Genomic DNA, 16,391 nt, shown 5'->3' with positions numbered 1-16,391 from the left:
GGAGTCTTCCCTATGCTGGTTCCCTCCAACCTTGCAACTCCCTACTTCCCCACTCTGGTCCATCCACCATGTGACAGCTAGGGGACTTCACATAAAACCTGTCTAACTAGGTCACCATCCTCCACTTGCAATTCTCTGTGGAGCTGCCTAGTAAAGGTGGCAATAGACTGTGCCATTTGCCCTTGATAATTCTGGAGCTGCTCCTTGGAATGATTCCCTAGTCTAATTCCTACCATCATACAAATTGCAAGGCCACTCGGTAGAGTTCCTTGATTCTGAGCGTCTCCATGCTTTGACTAGTCCTGCAGCCTTCAGATTAAATCCTGGCCTAAGTCTCTCAGTATGTGTGTGGGGGTTAGGAGGATGAGGGATTCTAGGTCAGCCATAGTCAAATAGCTGTAGTTGAGCCTACCAACTTGGATACCGTCCCAGATGCTAACTCCACCATTGTGGTTGTGCCCTTCCGTGTTCCACTGGGCTAGGCTTTGATGGGAATCCTACTGTCTTAGGGCACTTCTCAGCCTTGGTCCCAATGCTGCCATACCTCCCACCTCACTGGGGAGGAGGACAGGTGCCACATCCCTCTTTCACTGGGCTCTTAAGATGTTTAATCTTAGATATAGGAAAGGACAGCTTCTTTAGGCTCGCTATGATAGTCTGTTTACAGAAGGCACAGTTTCTGTCAATGGACCTACCTTCTTCCCCACCCTTCCTTGGTGCCAAGTGTCCCCAACAGCTTGTGTACTGAGAGTGAGGAATAGCCTTGTCTGTGTGGACAGGAGGTAGACAGGGTGCACACTGTGGAGCCATATTGGGACCTCCATCTCATGGTCTGTCTGTCCCTTCATGAAACTAACCAGAGCCCCTGATGGGGAAGCTAGGCTGCAGTTAGAGGTCTGGGTGGAAGATAGGGTTTATTGAGACGCAGAAACTATCTTACCCAGCCTGTAGGTGGGGAGGCTCAGGGGAGGACATATCAGCTGAGATCTAACGGACCAATTAATGGGAGGAGCAGAGAAAAGGAAGTGTCCAGGCGGGCGTAAGGGCCTGGCTTCTGGCAAACATCAGAACTGGTGTTTCCAGTTTAACAAGGCTTGAGACATAATCTAGTAGCAGCAGCTAAAGTTGATAGTATGTTGACCAGGGCAATGGGGGTTCCAGCAGAGTTGGAGTTTTGGAAGCTGTCCATGGTGGTGGTGTGGAAGGACAGGAACTAGAAGGCAATAGTGGACTAGTCCCTCAGCAGGGGTGGGAAATATCTTGAAGCCAAGTAGTGAAATGATTGGTTTTGTTGGTCAGTAGGAGGCGAGTGGGAGATGACAGGTCAGTAAGGGGGCAAGAGTCCAGGACACCACTCATTTGGAGTTTGGCAGCTCTCAAGAGCCTTCTGCACTTCCTAGGGAGATATACCCTGCCATCAGTGAGCCTGGAGAGCAAATGGTAGCAGGTCAAGAGTGATGGAAAGGCCAGTGTGGGTCACAGTAGTCCACCAGGAGACTGGAGACAGATGTGGGCATAATGCCCATGAAGCCGAAGTCCTCAGGGCTTGAGGGGTTAGGGTTGGGGATAGACAACAGGAAGGAGAATCCCAGGCCCAGCCAGAGATTACCAGGAAAGGGAATGGCCAGAGGGAGAGGCATTCCCAGCAACTAGAGAAGTTGGCTCTTCGGGATCCAGGGCTTTGTAGGAGAACCTCCAAAATTTGTAAGAACACAAGGGCACAGGCACCAGCACATAGAATCAGCAAGGACTCTGGATTATGGCAACCTGCTGCTTGGTGTGGAAGTCTGGACCCCTGCACCAGCTTTCAAGAGGCCCTGCAGATACTGCAGCCCTGAATGTTAGTCCCTATGTGGTGGGTTTGTGGGAGGTCAAGGGTACTAGTAAACACTTAAGACTGCAGGAGACGTGGCATGGCTTTATTACTGTCCAGCAGAACATGAGGAGCTAACAGCCCCCAGACAACCTTCTTGTCCAGATGGAATCCTTGAGACGGACACACTTCCACAGGAACTGCCAACCGCTTCATTTAGCCCCTCCCACCTCAGTACTTTCCTGGGGTGCAACCGCTCCAAGAGGGTGTGGAACTATGGGATGGGAGGGGTAAAGGGTAGAGTCCCTCCAGTGGTGTCACAGGCTGCAGAAGTGGATACAGTTCCATAGGGCTGGGAATCAATTACATAGATGTTTTGGTGGACCCCTGAGTCCCAGCTGAGAGTGGATGGAGACATGATTATCCTCTAATAGTAGAGTTCCTGGTCCCACCAGCCTGGAGGAGAGGAGAGAGAGAAAACCCAATGCTGGGATGCACAAGCAAGAACTACGTTACATGTAGAGGGCTTGGATTTAGAGGGCCAAAGGCTTGAAGTCATATATGAAGGGTCAGAGGTCAGAGAGCTGCTCTAAGAACTATTCAGTCCCCACCCCCAGGCCTCCAGCCTCCATACTCACTTCCTGGGCAACAACGAACTCCAAGTTTTCGGATCTCATCATAGACAAAGATGAGAAGGCCAAAGGGCATGGGGACCAGCCACCACTGGAACCTGAAGGGAGGGAGAAGGGAAGGCAGGATCAAGACTGTCCCTAGAACAGTGTTGCATCCCCCATCCCTTTGCCAGTGCCTCACAGCTCCTCACCGGATGGGCATGAAGTTGAAGATGTTAGGCATCCCTGGACAATAGCACAGGAAGCAGCCAATGCAGACCTGGAACACAATGGCGATCACCAGGATCCTGTTCCTGTGGGAGAGAGAGGCTCAGACAGGCTGAGGACAGAGATAAACCTACCATCTGAAGTTGGAGAACAGGAGGAACTTGGGGAGGTCAAATGTCACAGTACGGGGAAAGTCTCAGATCCATGACTCTGGGATAGCCACCCTCAGGAGCAGGAGCTGGGCCTCTTAGCCTCAGTCCCTAGGTTAAGATACGGAATGGCCCTGGTGGCCAGCTAAGGCCATATTTCCATAGTTTGTAACCAGCTCACTACATGTGGTGCTGGCATTTGCTGTTGGGGAGCTGGCAGAATCTGGAACCAGGGAGTTGGGGGCAGAGTTGGGCCAGCTGGGAACACCTGAAGAATCCCTGCTGGAAAGCGGAGAGGCGGCGCGTCTTGCGGATGAGGACATCAGCGATCTGGCACATCTCGATGCTGATGAAGAACACGGTGTAACAGGTATACTGCTGGTACAGACGCTGCCCAAATGTCTGCAGGCCAGGAGGGGACAGAGGCAGCCTGAGCCTGGACGAAGAGACTCTGCCACCCATTGCACACTGAGGTCCCTGAACTCCCTTATCTCAAATCACAGGCTGGGCTGCAGGACCCCAGCATCTAGAGGTGCTTAGGTAGCTGTGCCTGAACTGAGAGAGAGACCATGGGGTTTTCTCAGGAAAGAATTTCCTGAAAACTGATGGGGACCAAGGAGTAGCAGAGAGGGACATGGACAATAGAGGATGCATGTCCCACAGGGGGGCAACTGCTATGTATGCTGTTCCTTCAGCAACACTTGCACAAGTGTGTGTGTGTGTGTGTGTGTGTGTGTGTGTGTGTGTGTGTGTGGCACGCACGCATGTGTGGTACGCACGCATGTGTGCCTCACATGCCTATGTAGTCCTAACTGGCCTAGAACTCAACTATATAAAGAACAGGCTAGCCTGGAACTCTCGAATATCCACAACTCATCTTAATATCTGTGGGCATCACCTGGGCTCCAAGTAGCCATTGTAACATTTCTCATCCATCCAGTAAAACATCAGAGTGGCAGGTGTCAGACTCCCCAGGAGGCCCCACTCCCAGAGTTTCTGACCACAGGCCTGAGGTGGGGCCTGAGAATTTGCATTTCAAATGAATTTTTAGATGATGTGAATTCTGGAACAGGTTGGGAAGGAATGCAGGGACAGGCCATACAGCTTGTAAGTCTGATGTGGTACCTTGAATCCAGGATAGCTCCAGGCTCTGCATTCTTAACTGTCACTGCATGTGACAGTGGCTTTGGGGGATTTCTTGCTCTGTAGCTTTTTACTCTTTAAGACCAACTAAACACAGCTGGCCACAGCTGGCCACACTGCCCTTCAAGCCTTCAGAGAAACAGGTGCCACACACCAGAATTCTGTGTGGGTGACATTACTAGGAAAATGACAGAAGAGGGCCATTTGAACCTGCGAGGAAGTGGTCTGTCAGGACAGCAAGAGGGTCACCTCTATCTGGGAGTCTTAGAAGCAGAAGGCAGAGCCAAGAGTGGTGAGAAAATGTCTCCCAGCAACCAGAGTCAGGGTGGGAGTGGCAGACACTCTAGCTGAACTGTCAACAATGGTGCTTGTCACTGGGTAGGAGGAAGTGGGACCTCACCCATTCCTGGCCGTAGCTGTCTTGAAGATCTTGAAGATGGTGGTCCTCCCATTGTGGCCGCAGCCCCACACACAATAGAGGAAACCAGCCCTCCTGGGCCATGGCCGTGAAGTAGTCAGCAAAGCCAGCAAATGACTGAATGGCACCTGGGGAAGGTGAGACACAGGAGTGTAGGAACAGAGATGGAGACAGATACTTAAAACCAAGCACACACAGAGCACAAGGACACAGGGCAGAAATATAAGAAAGACACAAAGTGTGTGCAGACAGGAACAGGGAGAATCCCAAAAGAACAAGACACCAACCCTGAAGTGGCAGGGTCAGAGTTATACACTCAGACCAGAGAAGCCATTATGGACACACAGGGACATGCCACAACCAAGCCCCAGAGCCCCAGCCAGGAGGCCCACAGCAGGAGGGGATCCCAGTCTTGGTTCACAGGGCTTACCAATCTGGAAATAGGAATAAGCAGCCAGGGGTTCATTGACCAACCGGTCACGTCTGGGGTTCCTTGGGCGCAGGTGCATGATGTCACTCTCAGCCTTCTCGTATGCCAGAGACACAGATGGAAACTAGCCAGGATCAGAAGGAAGCTGGGCTGAGGGTTGTCTGAGCCACTGACTCCTTTTCACTCTGAAGCCAACCACCACCAACACACACACACACACACACACACACACACACACACACACACACATACACACACCTCTAGGTAAACACAGGAGGGAAGCCCTGCAGTGGCCACACAATCACACCAGCCCGACACTTGACCCCTGTGTGCAGGCTGCATGTCTGGGTCACATGTGTCCTAGTGTCCATCTCCCCACAAACATCTGCCTTTTGTGTTGTTTTGTTTAAGACAGGGTCTCATGTAGCTTAGGCTGGCCTTGAACTCCTGATCTCCCTGCCTTCTCCTCCCAAGTGTCCTTGGGGCTAGGATTACAGGTGTGCATCACCACACTGAGCAAATGTCTGCTTTAACCCCACGAGCTTTGGCCCTTTGACTGTCTACCTCTTCCTCCTTTCCCCTTTATCATTTTTCCTTCTCTTTCTCTGTATTGTTGTCCTCTGGTCCTTGTGGTATTCCAGTCTGTGGCCTCTCTTTCCTGTTGTTATGCCTTCCTTTTCCCTTCTCTCTCCCTTGTGCCTAACCCACCTTTTTCTCTGAGGGCTTTGACTCTGAACTCACTATGTAGCCCAGGAGAACCTCTAACTCCATGGGTCCTCCTGTCTCTGCTTCCCAAGTGCTAGAATCACAGGCATGTGCCATGACACCAAGCCTAACTCTATTTCTTTGATCCAGTTTCTTGATTCATATTCTCACTCTCTCTCTTCCCCTAGTGGGGTGTGTGTGTGTGTGTGTGTGTGTGTGTGTGTGTGTGTGTGTGTATTCGTGCATGCATGTGCACATTCTCAAACATGCTCTGTCCCCTCCCCACTCCTATCTGTGATGAGTGAAGGGACAGTCACTGCTGGATGGCAGCAGACTGGACTGATCAGGTGCACTAGCCCTAGGGAACAGGTTGCCTGAGCTCAGATCCCAGCTGGACCACTAATTAGCTGAGGGACCTGGGGCAAGCCACTCAGCTTGTCTGTGCCTCAGTCAGATGATCAGCAACATAGGGAGAATCCTAAGAAAGCCTGTCCTGAGGGCAGTAACAGGGACATTAAGTAGATTAGCTAAATTGTGGGCCCAGCTGAATCAGCACTGTGTAAATAGTTGAACACACCTATTAAGAAGGGGCTGTGTCACCGGGCGGTGGTGGTGCACGCCTTTAATGCCAGCACTTGGGAGGCAGAGGCAGACGGATTTCTGAGTTTGAGGCCAGCCTGGTCTACAGAGTGAGTTCCAGGATGGCCAGGGCTATACAGAGAAACCCTGTCTCAAAACAAACAAACAAACAAACAAAAACAAAAAACAACCAAAAAAAAAAAAAGAAAAAAAAAAAAAAAGAAGGGGCTGTGTCTTCGGCCTTCGGGACTGCATCTCAAGGGGGTCTGCTGTCTGTGTCTGCTGCGGGATGTCTGTCTGTTACCCATTTGTGACTAGATAGCTATGTCTGCAAACATCTCTATTTCTTCTTGTTTTGTTTGTCTGTTTGAGCAAGGTCTCACTATGTAGCCCAGGCTGGCCTCAAACTTGAGATCCTCCTGTTGTCTATGGCCATACCACCCTGAACAAGCCCGATCTCGTCTGATCTCGGAAGCTAAGCAGGGTTGGGCCTGGTTAGTACTTGGATGGGAGATCCTCCTGTCCCTGCCTTTCATGTGCTAAGATTACGGGCATGCACCTAATTGATATCTATTTGTCTGAGTGTCCATGAGTCTTCTGAATCCATGGTTCTCTCCCTGTCTACCTACCTCCCAACCTCTGCATCTATTTCTGGATGCCTGTTGATCTAAAAATAATTATAGTGACCTTGGTCCATTGTGTCCCTCCATGAGTGTATGTGTGGGGGCACAATGGGGTAGGGACCCAGGCATCAGACTGGAGACTCACGATATCTGTGCAGAGTTCTATGAAGAGAATGGTGATACACCCAAGGGGTAGGGGCACACTGACAGTGATATAGATAAGGTAGGGGGTCAGTTCTGGAATGTTCTTGGTCAGCGTATAGGCGATGGATTTCTTCAGGTTGTCGAAGATCAGTCGGCCTGTAAGGGCAGAGCAGGTACCTCAACCTCCTCCCAACCAGCTTCCTCCTGAGCTCCCATGGCCTGCCCCCTCCCTAGCATGGCACAGACCCTGCTCCACGCCTGTCACGATGGAAGCAAAGTTGTCATCCAGCAAGATCATGTCAGCAGCATTTTTAGCAGCATCCGAGCCAGCAATGCCCATGGCTACACCGATGTCAGCTTTCTTCAGGGCTGGAGAGTCGTTCACACCATCCCCTGTTACAGCCACAATGGCGCCCTGAAGGCAGTAGGTCAGATGAGTCCATGGTTAGAAAGACAGCCACCAAGGGCCAGCCTGGCCCATCTGCCACCCTCCTCAGCAGGGCCTCACCAGTCGTTGACAGCTCTCCACAATCACCAGCTTCTGCTGAGGACTGGTTCGAGCAAACACCATCTCAGGGTGGGTGCGAAGTGCCTCCACCAGCTCAGATGGGTCCATGTCTTTGAGCTGCATGCCATTGATCACGCAGGCCCGGGCATCCCTACAGGAAGAAGAGGGTCTCACTGGGGTCTCAGTCAGTATGAGTTGAGGGGGGAACCACAGGGAGAGCTGACGGATGCTTACTTCTTATTAACCTGGTCTACGGGCATTCGGAGCCGGGCGGCAATGTCTTCCACTGTTTCACTGCCTTCCGAGATGATGCCCACACTGGCTGCAATGGCCTTGGCTGTGATGGGATGGTCACCAGTCACCATGATCACCTGTGGAAAGGCCAGCACACCCTTCACCCATTCAGATCAAAGCAGTGTCCCCATTATCCCTGGGAGCTCTCTGTCGACACAATCACTATTTGGCAAACATGACCATCTGCTATGCCTAGGACGAAAGAGGCAACTGTCTCAGTCTTTACATAGTTGACGTTCCAGTGCAGGAAGAGAAAAGTGTCCAAGATAAGCAAGTGCACTAACTGTATAGCACATTAAGAGGGGGAAAATAAGCTCAGGGAGGGAAATGGTGGCTTAATTGTGTACAAGAAAACCTCACTGAAGAGGTGACATATGAACCAAGGCCTAAAAGTGAGAGTTGGTCATCTTGTAGAAAGAACATTGCTGGCAGAAGGGAGAGTCAGTGCAAAGGTCTCAGGGCAAGATTATGCCTGAGTTGCTGAAAATACAGCACTCTAGAGATGGGTAAAAACCAGGTAGATGGCTTAGTGACTTGCCCCATGCTGCTGGTTGGAGTTCCCTGGCCACAGTTGAGCAAGTAAACCCAGACATGGCCGATCAAGATATTCTATCTCCCAGCCACCAAAGCTGGTTTGGGGATAAAGATGGGACCCAATCGAGCAGAGCATGTGGGAGTTTCAAATTAAAGTGGAGGCACATTGTCATTCTCGCACGCTCACACTGAAGCACTGCTTCAGATTAAAGCCAGGGAGACAGAAAGGAAGCTAAGACATGAAAACAGCAACTCCTTAACTACACTGAGCCCCCACATACAGCTTAGACACAAAGCATCCTTCCCCAGAACTTCTGCATCATGAACCAATGTGGTTTACTTTGTGACAGTTACAGGTAGTTTTCTGTCATCCGCTGTCCTCATCCCTAGCTAGCATACCCGGATGCCTGCCGTGCGGCATTTGAGCACAGCATCAGGAACGGTGGCCCGGGGAGGGTCAATCATGGATACAAGTCCCGCAAAGCAGAGGCCACTACTCGGAAAGTTCATGGCCTCCACATCAAAGGTATAGCCAGGTGGGTAGTCCTTCTCATTCAGGTAGAGCTGGCAGAAACCTGACCAGAAAAACGGGGAAATGAGAGGAGGTTGGGCAGATAGTGTGCTAACAGGGCCAGTGGGGTCAGGAATCCTGAAATAACCAGGCCCCTGAATGCCAGATCTTGAATCCGTCCTCAGCCACCTTATAAGGTGCATCCCCACTGGGCAGATTAGGAGACTGAGGTTTAGAGCCAGGCACGGCCTGTAATCTGAGTTCTTGGGAGGTAGAGGAAGGAGGATCAGGAATTCCAGGCCAACCTGAGCTATATTCTGTTGTTGGGAGGGCAGTGGAGGGAAGGAGGGAGGAAGGAAGGAGGGAGGGAGGGAGAGAGGGAGGGAGGGAGGGAAGAAGTCAGGCAGGCAAGCTCAGGGAGGAAACAATCAGGACAAGGGTCTGGAAGATGTCCATCATGGAGGGCAAAGAATATGAAAGATCAAAAGGTCAAGATGACACAGGATAGTAAAATAAAGGCAAGGGCCGGAAAAAGAGGGTACACTGACACAGAAAGGGAAATCAAGGGTGACAGCTGGAGCTGATGAGCCCCTGGCTGGGCCAGAGGTGAGAGAAATTAGGGTTAGCAATCAGTCTTGCCTAGCACACACAAGGGCAAAAGGCCGTGGGCTCCATCCTCAGGACCACACGAAAATAAAAAAAACAACAACAACAAAAAAACAAAACAAACAAAAAACAAAACAAAACAAAGCAAAAAAACCCCTGACCGTTTGGTCAGGTCCGTGCCCACCCTTCTTGACACACTGCCCTGTCCATGGCAGCTCTCACCAAGAACGCGTTCACCTAGGCCTCCCAAGCTGAGGTAGGCTGTCTGGAAGGCCTCACGCCATTGCTCGTCCAGGGGCAGCTCCTGGCCCTTGATGAGGATGGAGCTGCAACGCTCCAGCACGCGTTCGGGAGCGCCCTTCATCACTAGCAGGTGCCGGGGGTCGCGCGGATCCTCCAGGGTGTGAATGGACAACTGTGGGCGGAGGGAGAGGCGGAGTTACGATCTGGATTAAGCTTGGAGGGTCGATAGGCGCGACCTGCCTAAAGTAGAGATGCCCCTGGGCTCCGCCTAGGGCCTGTGGGTGGGTCTTAATTGAGAGGGAACTTGTGTGTGGGCGTGGTCTAGTTACACGTGGGCGGGGTTGTGAGCTGGATGGACCAGGAATTGAGGCTCCTCCTCAAGAGATAAACTGCCCACAGTGGGTGTGGCCTGTTGTGGATGTGGCTCAGAGCGCAACGCACCTGGAACTTGTTGGTGGAGTTGAAGGGGATCTCGCAAACTTTGGGGAAGCGGTCCCGGTAACCCATGGCGTTGCCCAACGTCAGCTCCGAGAACTTGAGCAGAGCAGTCTCTGACGCGTCTCCGATAACAATGCGCTGTGAGCAAGATCCAGTGTGAAGATTGAAACCGGATGTTCCAGACATCACCCTCTGGAATCCCCCGGTCTCTCACCTTGGGTACCGGCACTGCGTCCTGGCCAGACTTGAAGGCAGCGCGATTGCACAGGGTGAGCACGCGGCACAGCGCCCGCCATGTCTCAGACGATTGGTCGAACGTTTGCCCTGGAGACCAGATATCCGGGTTGAGACCTCGAGGGAATGGATCTTCCAAACCAGAGCTGAGTCCTTCCTACTGCATCCAGGCTGAACCCAGTCCCCTCCCCAGGCATGGATAATACACCATTTATTTTTCGTATCCCAAGACAGAGCTTTCTCCAAACATCGTATGGAGAGCCACCTGAAGACCAGATTCCCTTCACAGAGAGCAGGTCCCTCGTAGGACCCCAGACCTGCTGCTATCTCTCGCTAGTGGAAAGCATGTCTCAGGCCCCCCATCAGACCACCAACTGCATCCAGTTCTTGCGCTTCCCTCCCACCTCCACACCTGACTGGTCTTCTGTGGTGTCCGCTGTGTGGATATGGTTGTCAAACCATAGATGAGACACCGTCATGCGGTTCTGAGTGAGAGTTCCTGTCTTGTCTGAGCAGATGACTGACGTGGAACCTAGGGTCTCCACTGCTTCTAGGTTTTTGACCACACAGTTTTTACTAGCCAGCCTCTTTGCTGTCAGTGACAGACAGACCTGTGGATAGAGGGAGGGACACAGGCATGGCCAGGCCCTGTCACCAGCCCCACATCTCCTTCCTTACAACAGCCGCCACACTTTGAATGCAGGATTCCTTACCAGGAAAACAAAACAGACTTGTTCTCTCCAAGCTGTTTAAAGCCCTGTCGTCCCTGGTTTACCCAGACACTCTCTCTGAAGTGTTCCAGCTTATAATCAACATAATGAGAATTTAAAAATGAACTTCTGAGCCTCTCACTCCTCTGGGTGGGCCTTGAGCTTGTGCTGACTTCCTACAGTAACCTCGTCTTCCTTGGTCCAGGGCCCTGTTTATTCACCTGTGAGCTCTGGTGTGTGACATGGGACCAGCCCTGAGCAGTATGATAAATGTTCACTGAATGGATGGATGATGTGGGGTGGGGAGGTGAACGGATGGATAGATAGGAGGGACATCTGGTTGGGTGACTGACTAAGCAGCTCTCTGCTCCCTGTACCTCCCTCTGTCTCCCCTACTCACTGTGACAGTAGCCAGCAGCCCTTCAGGCACATAAGCTACCACAATGGCCATGAAGAAGACCATGGCCCGAAGGAAGGTATAGCCGATACACATGGCCACTATAAAGAATGTGGCGCCAAAGAGGATGGCCAGGCCAGCGATGATGTCCACAAAATGTTCAATCTCGATTGCAATTGGAGTCTTCTCGTTTTCCACACCCGAGGCCAGCGAGGCTATACGCCCAATGATGGTGCGATCGCCAGTGCTCACCACCAAGCCCTGCGCTGTTCCTGCAGTGGCAACAAGAGGAGAGCTCAGGGTGAGGTGGGCAGCACCAGAAAGGTGCTCTGTGGTGGGGAGGCATGTGGCATGCATCGCACAGAACAGAAAAGGGGTTCTTATGGAAAGTGTGGGGTCTGCATGGCTTCAGGACAGGCTAGTGGTACTTCACAGACCCTCCAGACACATGGTGGAGAAGAAGGCGATGTTGCGGGTCTCAAGGGGACTCTCGTGTGTACACTCGGGCGAGCGGGTCTGCGGTTCAGATTCTCCAGTGAGCGAGGAGTTGTCCACCTTGCAGCCCTGGGCTGACAGGATGCGGATGTCTGCTGGCACACGGTCCCCGCCTTTCATCTCCACCAGGTCGCCCACCACAAGCTGGTCCGCATTGATCTGGAACTTGTCCCCATCTCGGATCACGGTGGCTTGCTGTGGGGCAGGGGCAGGGGTGGTAGTAGAAGTTGCTTAGTGTCTCAGAGATATGGGGAGGTAAAAATTGGGAAGAGCTGGAGCCCTAGCAGGGGGGATAGAAGCCATCAATCAGGATAGATTGGGGCTGATGGGACGGGCCCCTGGAGATAGCAGGAGATGGCTCGAGGTGTCTTGGAGATGGAATCTGAATAGAGGGGTAGCAGGCTGAAGGACCCACCTGGGGTACAAGATTCTTGAAGCTGGCGATGATATTTGTGCTCTTGAACTCCTGGTAGTAGCCAAAACAGCCAGTGACCACGACCACAGCAATGAGTGCCAATGCCAGGTACAGCTGCAGTGAAACACAGCGGTTTTATGCATGGAAGTTAGGAGCCTCCTCCCCAAGGCCACTGTTCTGCTTCAGAGTCTCCTGGTGTTCTTGGGGTCACCTCCAGAATATCCTCAATCTACCAGGAAGGCTCATGTGCTTTTCCTGCAGTCCAAGCCCTGGTCCCCATGCTCCAACAATGCCCCCATTCACTTGCCTTGCATCTCCTGTGTTTTGTGTCCCCGTACCTAATCCCATGGTCCCTAGCTCCTGATCTCCATGTCTCCATATGGTCCTTGCTCTGTGTTTCTTGATCAACTCCCACCTCCCCTAAATTGTGTCTGCCATGTTTCTTCTTGTTTCTACACCCCATGTTTCATACTGCTTTTTCTAATCCATATGCTGCCCCACTGTGATAGAGCCGGACTATTGGCTACTTTGTGGCTTCTTTTTTCTTCTACCATCCTTTCAACCCCTAATACTAGATGGAAGCGAGAGAGAGAAAAGATACAGGGGAAAGGGGGCATGTTATCATTAGACAACTTGGTGCTGATTAGGGGCATTGAGTTCCTTGGGGCAAGTTCGATCTTTGAGGTCAGGACATCTTGTTTCTTGTTTGCACAGGATTTAACAAACCACAGCCAACAGCATCCAGTACAACCAGCCATCCACCACAACCCTGCCTTTCAGACTCTAGCATTTATACACCATCTGAAAAGCCCCCAGAATTCCAAACATCACACAGCCACAGAAACTTTCCAACACTGGCAAAAATCACACCCCTGCTAGAGTTTGAGGCAAAATGTAGTCAGCTGCAGTGGACGGTCTGAAGCAGCCCCATATCCCACATCAGGGTTTAAAATGAAAACACAGTCTTATAATATTTCTGTGTTTGTAAGGAAACCAAAATTCTCACTGCACCATGCCCTTGAGCCCACTAGACCCTGTGTCATCTCATGCTGCTGTGTCTGCACTGCTGTGTCTGCACTGCTGTGTCTGCACTGCTGTGTCTGCACTGCTGTGTCTACACTGCTGTGTCTGCACTGCTGTGTCTGCACTGCTGTGTCTACACTGCTGTGTCTGCACTGCTGTATCTGCGCTGCAGACCTAACATACCATTATTAGTTCCCAAAAGCCAAGTCTGTGTACCTCTGACTACCAACACCATGTCACTTGACCTAGTGCTTTCCAAGCCCCTTTCTGGTGTCATACATATCACTCTGTCTGACCCTGACACACATCAAGTCCTCTGTACATCTCCATTCCCTCCATCTTTTATACCTACTGTCTGTGTCTCTGTGTGCTGTGTCTGGTGTTAAATGTCCCTATGTCCCTGTCTCATATCCTTGTCTGTGCTGTGTCCCCATTTCCTCTTCTTCTCCAGTCCACAGCTTAGAGTTTGCAGTTCTGTTTCCTATACACCCAAGAGTCACCCTCAGTGTCCCTTGTGACCTACATCCTCAGGTCTGACCCATAGCCCAATGTCATCCATTTCCCAGGAACCATGTCTCAGAACTGCATCTTAGTGTTTCTATTCCCTCATTCTAAATCCCATTTGCTTTAAGTCTTGGGCTCAGTAGCCTCATTCCCCAGTCTCCCTGTGTCCCGGGCCTGCCTTCAAGGCCCTCCACTCACATTATCATCAGTGGTCAGGTCACCCTCGCTGGCCTGGATGGCAAAGGCAATGAGGCAGATAGCAGCGGCCACCCACATGAGGCACTGCAGACCACCTGCCAGCTGCCGGGCAAACTTCACGTACTCAGGAGTGCCCCGAGGTGGCCGGAGTGCATTGGGCCCATCCCTCAGCAGCAGCTCAGCTGCCAGGCTTGCCCGCAGGCCCTGAGAACAGGCAGGAGTAGTCATGGTGGAGGCTACAGGGCCTTGCCCTCACCCATCTGCTTTGGTCTCAGCCTTTCCCTTCTTTCTCTCCTTCCCTCCCATGCCCTCCTCTTCTCTTCTTTCTCTTTCCACTCTCTCCATCTTTCTCTTCCTTTCCTGCTGTCTTTTTACCCCCTCCCTCCCTCTCCTATCTCTTACTTCTCTCTTGCTCTCTCTCTCCCTCCCTTTTCCCCCTCCTCTGCTTCTCTGCATACGTCTCTTCCCTTTGCCATGTCTCTCTTCCTTTCTCTCCTGTATTGCTTCATCTATTCCCACACACACTCCCATACACACACTTCGATCTCTGGTGATTCTCTCACTGTTCTCTCTTCCTGTTCCTCTTTCCTGTCCATCATCCCCTCACTATGCCCTCCCACTCCTAGCTCACCTTGGTGGCGCTGGTCTGGTACTTCTGCTCCAGCTCAGACACTGACAGCTGGTGGTCGTTCTGGTGATGATGGAACAAGGCACTCACTGTCTGGCTCTCACAACCCAACCCTGCCCACTGTCTGGCTTGCAGTCCCCACCTCAATCCTGCCCAGGCCCTGCCCCCATGCTCACAATCTCCATCTCCTTCTTCATGTTCTCCAGCTTCTCTTTCTTCTTGCCTCCCCCACCTCCTCCCTTCTTCTTGCTCATCTTGGCAGCCATGTCCCCACCAGGACCAGTCCCCAGTTCCACTGAGTACAATTCATAATTTTCCTGAGATTGGGATGGAACAAAGGAAATGTCAGATACCACTGGGACTTCTGCCCCCTATCCCCAGTTGCAAAATCCCCTAGATGCCACTCACTGCCTTCCCCATGGTGCTTGGTGCTCTGCCCTCTTTGGTCTACAGAGCCTACTTGGGTCTGGACCAGGCTTGATATACCCAGATTGGGTGGGGGTGGAGCAGAACCAACTGATTATAGCTGATTAAGAGGCTCCTTGGGGTAACCTTCAGGCTTGAACAGCTCCGACACTTTCTACTGAGCTGTCCAACCTGTCCAAACCCCATTTGCCACCTGTCACTCAGATCAGGAACCCCTGTGCTATAATGGCCACATGTCAACAGGAAGAGAAGCAAACACAGAGCTCTCTCTTCATGCCAATAATGTGATGAGGGGCTCTCACACATTCACTCACTGAACCTTCCAGAAGAAACCCTCAGAGGTGAGGAGTACCCATTACAGGTAGAGAAATTGGAGCTCGTCACTTTCTCCACTCTAGTGTAGGACAGGGTAGAGTCAGGAACAGGCAGATCACCTGCACACAGTGTCCTCTTGAGAGCCCTAAAGTATAGGCACAGTCACCTATGACATCATATCCTAGCTACCATTCCCACCGTGCAGAGACATGAAACTGAGGCTTGTGGGGATTTGACAAGGTCCCACTGGCATGCTTAGCTGCTTGCCTACAGCTCCCAATCTTTTCCCTATCCCCACCCCAATCTGCTCAGATAAACAGTGATACACATTGGGGAAAGGCTGTATCTAAGGGCCCTCGCCTGAGCTGGGTGCCAGATGCCAGGTAGTGTGACAGACCCCTCCATGATCCCAGACAGGGATCCTAAGGCAGCAGTGGGGACATGGTAGGACCTTTGGTATGATTTTTGCACTGGCCTCCCATAGTGGGCACATCTCCAAGGGCATGTGTTGGTGCAGTTGATAAGATAATCACCTTGGTAATGTCCTCCTTGGGAGCAGGTCACCTGGGGAAATAAAGGGTAAGCAGCCTGAGCTGCCCCACACTCGGCTGGCTGAGGATCCCAACCCCACACCAGGAACCCCAAGGAGAGACAGGCTCAGTGACAGCCACTGCAGAGAAATCCCAGGAACATGGCGGAACCGCATCTGAGCAGAGCATGCAAAAGTTTGTGTGTTTCCTCAGCTCATAAGCTTTCACCTCCTCACTACCCCACACAAGCTTCCCTGACTCCGTCCCTGTGCAGGATAAATCCTAAGCTTTGTGCAGACTGATGTCATCCATGCCCCAGGACCTTGGCCCTTACAATGCCATTTGTCTGGTTCCCTTTCCCAGAGATCTGTATGGCACTTTCCCATCTCCTTCGAGTCTCCTGCAAATGTCACCTTCTCTGTGAGTTCTCCCTGAAGCCTTGCAGCACCACATTCACCTAACCACACTCCCTGTTCCAGTCTGGCGTTGTATTTTATTCATTGGTCATCTGGCTCTTTGTGGAGGAAAGCCAGAACTTG

General features: G+C 51.8%; 1 protein-coding gene across 1 annotated transcript; it reads right to left on the bottom strand.

Moving 5' to 3' along the window:
* Positions 1-1,898: 1,898 nt before the first annotated feature.
* Positions 1,899-15,061, bottom strand: Atp4a (ATPase H+/K+ transporting subunit alpha). The gene is made up of 22 exons (XM_034508481.2): positions 14,990-15,061; positions 14,758-14,898; positions 14,585-14,644; positions 13,954-14,157; positions 12,229-12,342; positions 11,756-12,008; positions 11,322-11,590; positions 10,624-10,822; positions 10,192-10,301; positions 9,981-10,115; positions 9,519-9,711; positions 8,579-8,754; positions 7,586-7,722; positions 7,352-7,502; positions 7,090-7,258; positions 6,845-6,999; positions 4,793-4,916; positions 4,345-4,490; positions 3,070-3,203; positions 2,637-2,738; positions 2,452-2,543; positions 1,899-2,269 (listed from the first exon to the last, which is right to left on the bottom strand). Exons 1-22 carry the CDS (start codon positions 14,999-15,001, stop codon positions 2,241-2,243), a joined length of 3,105 nt encoding a protein of 1,034 aa, XP_034364372.1. The 5' UTR covers positions 15,002-15,061; the 3' UTR covers positions 1,899-2,240.
* Between the last annotated feature and the right edge of the window lie 1,330 nt (positions 15,062-16,391).

Source organism: Arvicanthis niloticus, chromosome 1, assembly GCF_011762505.2.
Source record: "Arvicanthis niloticus isolate mArvNil1 chromosome 1, mArvNil1.pat.X, whole genome shotgun sequence".
NCBI lineage: Eukaryota > Metazoa > Chordata > Mammalia > Rodentia > Muridae > Arvicanthis > Arvicanthis niloticus.
The sequence above is the reverse complement of the archived record's forward strand: the minus strand, read 5'-3'. Positions and strand labels throughout refer to the sequence as shown.

Excerpts from the sequence above, each read along its gene's own strand:
- Atp4a (XM_034508481.2), bottom strand. Across the intron at positions 7,723-8,578 it reads GCCGCACGGCAGGCATCCGG|GTGATCATGGTGACTGGTGA; the intron begins GTATGCTAGCTA and ends GCCTTTCCACAG. Across the intron at positions 7,503-7,585 it reads GTAGACCAGGTTAATAAGAA|GGATGCCCGGGCCTGCGTGA; the intron begins GTAAGCATCCGT and ends TTCTTCCTGTAG.